The 6,000-nt window shown below is 30.7% G+C and overlaps 1 protein-coding gene across 1 annotated transcript in view; it reads left to right on the top strand.

Annotated features, from left to right (window-relative positions):
• LOC139501332 (uncharacterized) overlaps positions 1-3,378 on the top strand; it is a 15,197-nt gene extending 11,819 nt beyond the window's left edge. The window contains exon 4 of the mRNA XM_071290366.1: positions 776-3,378. Coding sequence (XP_071146467.1) covers positions 776-960 — 185 coding nt within the window. The 3' untranslated portion in view covers positions 961-3,378. The remainder of the gene's footprint in view (positions 1-775) is intronic.
• The last annotated feature ends 2,622 nt before the right edge of the window (positions 3,379-6,000 follow it).

The following is a 6,000-nucleotide window of genomic DNA, read 5'->3' on the forward strand; positions in this document are numbered from 1 at the left end:
GCTTAATTACACTCAAGAAATCGCATTGGACTTGGCTTAAGTTATAAACAAACCCAAAATTAATATATATTCTTTAAAAAAAATAGATAGAGATGATGAAGTAATATGTATTCTACATGGTGATATTTTTTGCCTTTTAATGTGTATCCATTTAGTCTGATCAGTTTTCTTCTGAATACAGCATTGAACAAAGAAATTGACACCAATGGCATTTGGAATAAAACAGTATGAGCAAGTAATACTCTACACTTAAATTGTATTGGTGAATAAGAAACCTTTCACTGATGAAATCTGTTGTTTTCTTATAACCCAATGAAATCTGTTGTTTTCTCATAACCCAATGAAATCTGTTGTTTTCTCATAACCCAATGAAATCTGTTGTTTTCTCGTAACCCAATGAAATCAGTTGTTTTCTCATAACCCAATGAAATGTTTTCTTATAACCCAATAAAATCTTTTGTTTTCTCATAACCCAATGAAATCTGTTGTTTTTTTCATAACCCAATGAAATCTGTTGTTTTCTCATAACCCAATGACATCTGTTGTTTTCTTATAACCCAATGACATCTGTTGTTTTCTAGTGTTGACCCAATGAAAAACAAGTATTCATAAGTGATGAACAGAGTTCATTGGTGTCATCTTATGACTAATAATATGTATGCCAGTTGAAGGAAAACTATATGATGCATTATTCATTTATGTGAGAGAGAAAAATGTGCTCCTTTGCAGTCTTTTAATAGTATTATCAGCTTTTTCTTCTTTTTTTTTGTTCCAGGTGAAAGCTATCTCAACGAAACATCATTTTGTGAAGCACAGAATTTCAGACTTGTAGAAGGAAAGAAAAATTGCTTTAACTTTGACCCAACAGTGTTTGGAAGAACATCGCTACTTGAAGTTAACATAACTATCATGTTTGGAGTAGCCATCATTTTAATGAGTTTACAAGATATTCTCAGCTAATATAGTGAAACCTAATTCTTTTCTGTTCACACAAGCTGCTACACTCTAAGAGGTGTGATCAGACTCTAGGGTACTGTGAAATCAAAAGTCTTATAACTTATCACTTATTTTAAATCATTGAACTCAGAATCTTTATATACCAGTTTTGGCAATCAATCCCCTTACTGACTTAATATCTATATCTTCCAAGGTTTATCACTATTATTGGTAGTTCACACAAAATAATGCAGTGAATCAATGATGCAATTTTTTTATGCCCCACCTACGATAGTAGAGGGGCATTATGTTTTCTGGTCTGTGCGTCCGTTTGTCCGTCCGTCTGTTTGTCCGTCCGTTCGTTCGTCCGTTCGTTCGTCCGTCTGTCCCGCTTCAGGTTAAAGTTTTTGGTCGAGGTAGTTTTTGATGAAGTTGAAGTCCAATCGACTTCAAACTTGGTACACATGTTCCCTATGATATGATCTTTCTAATTTTAATGCCAAATTAGAGATTTTACCCCAATTTCACGGTCCACTGAACATAGAAAATGATAGTGCGAGTGGGGCATTCGTGTACTGAGGACACATTCTTGTTTAATAATATACTATACATAGATATTCAAGGAACAATATAATGTGAATTAGAATTACCTAAATTTATCAAAAATTACACAAGTAATGCATAGTGTATAAATCTGTTATAAAACTAAAGTTTAACTGCAAATGTACAATCATCAAATCTTTAATTTGCCATTTAAATATAATTCAATGGTTTATAATAGATTCTCACAATTGCAAAGTTAAAGTAATCTTTACCCTTTAGTACTACACCATTGACCAGAGTGATGGAGAGGAACCCAAGGGATTATACCATTTAAAGTTAATGAATTCTTGAAAATTAAGGAAATAATATAATAGATTTACATGTACGTGTATAGTATTGTATAATGTTTGAAAATAATTGTTTTCCCTAGGAGTATATAATAAAACAATTACCGTCTTTTGTATTGATAAATATATGGTTTCATTGACTTTTGAAAAACTTATATTCACTTGGACTGTCTGCTTGAGTGAATATCAGTATTTCAATTTTTTTCAATACTGACTTATTATGGAACTTCTATTATATTAAAGATTCGGTTTAACAAAACAAAGGTGTCATTTTCAAAATTTATTAAGTTGCTTTGTAAAAAATAAAAAAATGTTCACTGCATTATTAACTAAACATGACTAACACCATAAATTTCCATAAACGCATGTCACATGATGTGTTAAGAGTTAGAAATTTGGGAAAATTGATTATATTACTGAAAAGGTCATTACCATCCATTTACTTTTGTTCTTCATTTTGTGAAAGTAAGGGAAAGACTCCATCAAAACAATTTCTTTGATCATTACCGCTACTCATCATTATTTGATAACAAGGACTACATGATTTATTGTAAAATCTGTTTCATATTTTTTATTAAGATGGCTCGCGGGTCTAAATCAAAATTTTATTTTAATTTAGGATTTCACTATATTTTTCTACAAATGAACTTTATCTTCTACATAATAGAAAAATAAAATAAAAAGATGGGGTCACCGTTCATTTACGCTCACAATTTGCCTTTCGAAAGAAGCATACATTTTTGTAAAGTTACTTTTTTTCTGTTGAACTAATAGGAGAAAAAAAGGTAATATCGAAATAAAAAAAGAACTTAATTACAAAAATCGCTTAAATTTTACAAAAGTTTAGTTTAAGTAAAGCTTATTTGAAAATAATAATAAAAAATATAGGTCACAGATGAGCTAAAAAAGATATTTAAATTTTAATGCCAAAAAATGGCATTTTTGCACCAAAGGGAGATAATTTGGAGCTTTTTCAATGATATATACATTTCAAAAGTCATCTGGGGCCACAACAAATTGATTTTTTAAAATTATTTTCGTACCATATGATAAAATAACAACTAATAATGGTAATAAATAAAATTTGTAATGAAAAATAACTAACTTTTTTCCGAAATTTTTATACCCTCGAGCCTCCTCAAACTTGACACATTCATCTGAACAATATTGGTTACTAATGTTTATAAAGATTATGATACACATTTTACATTTCTATACATTGTTTTAATGGGTTTTGTGTAAAGTTGTAGTTTTGATTTTTGTGATATCTAGTCAGTATTTATAGACAAATATGTGTAAATATGTTGTTTAAAAATGACCCAATTTTTTTGTAAAATTGAAGATTACATTATCTCTCACCTTAATATTTTTAAGTTAACCATTGTTAGAATTATATTATTTATTTTTATTATTTATTGATTTTTTATGAATTCATAAATATTTTATGTAGATTGTGTGTTTTTACAATTTTAGTATATGTTTTACAAAATATAAAATGTTTTATATAAAAACTTATTTTTGTTGTCTTCATAAACATAAAAATGCCAGCAACTACAAAATGTAGTTTTGAAGATTTGTCTTTTTATTGTCTAACATAGCTTATTAGTCACCTACCGACAAAGCCGAAGCAGACTTTAGGTTTGCGCTCCGTTTGTCTGTCCATCTGTCAGTCCGGCAAATCAGGTTTCCAAACTTTTTTTCTTCATGCTTAAAGTTATTGATTTGATAATTATTAAATAGTTTTACCCTGACAAGTTACAGTTCAAGTTTGAATTTTGTTCCAGTCTGATGATTTGGGGCAGAGTTATGGTACTTGGACTTAAAAAATTATCTCAAATAAAAAATCATTTTTTTCACACTTTTTTTCGTCATCCTTGAAGATATTGATTTGAAAATTGGTAAATAGTTTAATCATGACAAATTACAGATCATCTTTGAATTTTGTTCCATCAAAGGATTTTTTGCAGAATTCACTTAAATAATCAGTTTTCAACACCTTTTTTCGTCATGCATGGACCATAGCTAGGGACAAGATAGCTTTATTAACTTGTGGTGGACAGTAGCTAGGGACAAGATAGCTTTATTAACTTGTGGTGGACAAGGCAGCTTTATTAATTTGTGGTGGACAAGGTAGCTTTATTAATTTGTGGTTGACGAGATAGCTTTATTGACTTGAGGTGGACAATAGGTAAGGAGATAGCTTTATTACTGTGTGGCGGACAAGATAGCTCTATTAACTTGTGGTTGACCATAGCTAGGGACAAGATAGCTTTATTACTGTGACAAGATAGCTCTATTAACTTGTGGTGGACCATAGCTAGGGACAAGATAGCTTTATTACTATGTGGCGGACAAGATAGCTTTATTAACTTGTGGTGGACCATAGCTAGGGACAAGATAGCTTTATTAACTTGAGGTGGACAATAGGTAGAGACAAGCTAGCTTTATTAACTTGGGGTTGACAATAGCTAGGGACAAGATAGCTTTATTAACTTGTGTTGGACAATAGGTAGGGACATAATAGCTTTATTAACTTGTGGTGGACAATATAGCTTTATTAACTTGTGGTGGACAAGATAGCTTTATTAACTTGTGGTGGACAAGATAGCTTTATTAACTTGTGATGGACAATAGCTAGGAACAAGATAGTTTTATTAACTTGTGGTGGACAATAGCTAGGGACAAGATAGCTTAATCAGCATGTGATTGTGATGGATTTCATGTGTGTTCATTTCTTTTTTGATTGTTTGATTTTTTTAACATTTGGAAATTGTGTGATAAATATGGAAAATGTTACATTGTTGAGAGTTATTGAGGGGATGTAAAGGGTAATATCAAGATCTTGTTGTTTTATTATTATCCATTTTGGCAGCTGGAATATCAGGGAAAATTGAAATAAAAAAAAAAACAGGTAGGTTTATATTAAATATTAAACAGGTAGGCTTATATTAAACATAAAAAACAGGTAGGCTTATATTAAACATAAAAAAAACCAGGTAGGGTTATATTAAACATTGAACATGTGACAACAGGTAGGTTTTTATTCACCAAAAATACAGGTAGGCTTGTATTAAAGTCATATGGAACGACTGACTGGTGAAAAATAATGTTAATTCAATTCTTGAACCAATGCATGCATATATCATAAACTTAGTCTTCTGTGCACGATTTTAAATATGTCCTGTACCAAGTCAGGAATATGGCCATTGTTATATTATTGTTCGTTTCTCTGTGTGTTACATTTTAACGTTGCGTCGTTTGTTTTCTCTTATTTTTGAGTGTAATTTCACATTGCGAAAAGACGTGTCACGGTACTTGTCTATCCCAAATTCATGTATTTGGTTTTGATGTTATATTTGTTATTCTCGTGGGATTTTGTCTGATCCTTGGTCCGTTTCTGTGTGTGTTACATTTTAGTGTTGTGTCGTTGTTCTCCTCTTATATTTAATGCGTTTCCCTCGGTTTTAGTTTGTTACCCCGATTTTGTTTTTTGTCCATGGATTTATGAGTTTTGAACAGCGGTATACTACTGTTGCCTTTATTTATCATTTTTTACGAATCCATATCGTATAATCGTCAAAAAAATATTTCACTCAGTCAGCGTTGATGTGAAAATATGGCAGCTAATTAATGGTCGTGTTTTGAAGCTAACGTTTACCGATTGTCACCTTTGTAAACAATCAACAAAGAAGCATGAATATTAAGTATATAACATATACAATAAGATATAGTTTATTTCGATGACGGAGCGATGTTTACGTTTGTTGACCCTCTCTGCCAATTTGGTTTTCCCCTTCGCACTTGTGTAGTGCGATCAACGGATTTTTTAGAAAGGTCACCTGAGGTAACTGCATATGGAAAACTTGTCAGCCAATTATTGTCTGGGAATCCAATAATTAAAAAAAAGTAAATTTCTTCTTAATTTGGACAAATTAAAGAATTTTTATAAAAAAAGAGTATATGCACATAAGTTTTATAATAAAGTATGGCCATTTAGTTATAAGAACATATGTTTTTTTTCAATTTAAAGTTTCATATGACTTTAAACAAAACGGGTACGCTTATATTAAACATAAAAACACTTAGGCTTATTTTAACACAAAAAACAGGTAGGCTTACTCTGTGTAGTATTTCTATTTTTATCCATCTGATGAGTTAAGCCTTTTTCAACTGC

This window comes from Mytilus edulis, chromosome 13 (genome assembly GCF_963676685.1).
Source record: "Mytilus edulis chromosome 13, xbMytEdul2.2, whole genome shotgun sequence".
Lineage (NCBI taxonomy): Eukaryota > Metazoa > Mollusca > Bivalvia > Mytilida > Mytilidae > Mytilus > Mytilus edulis.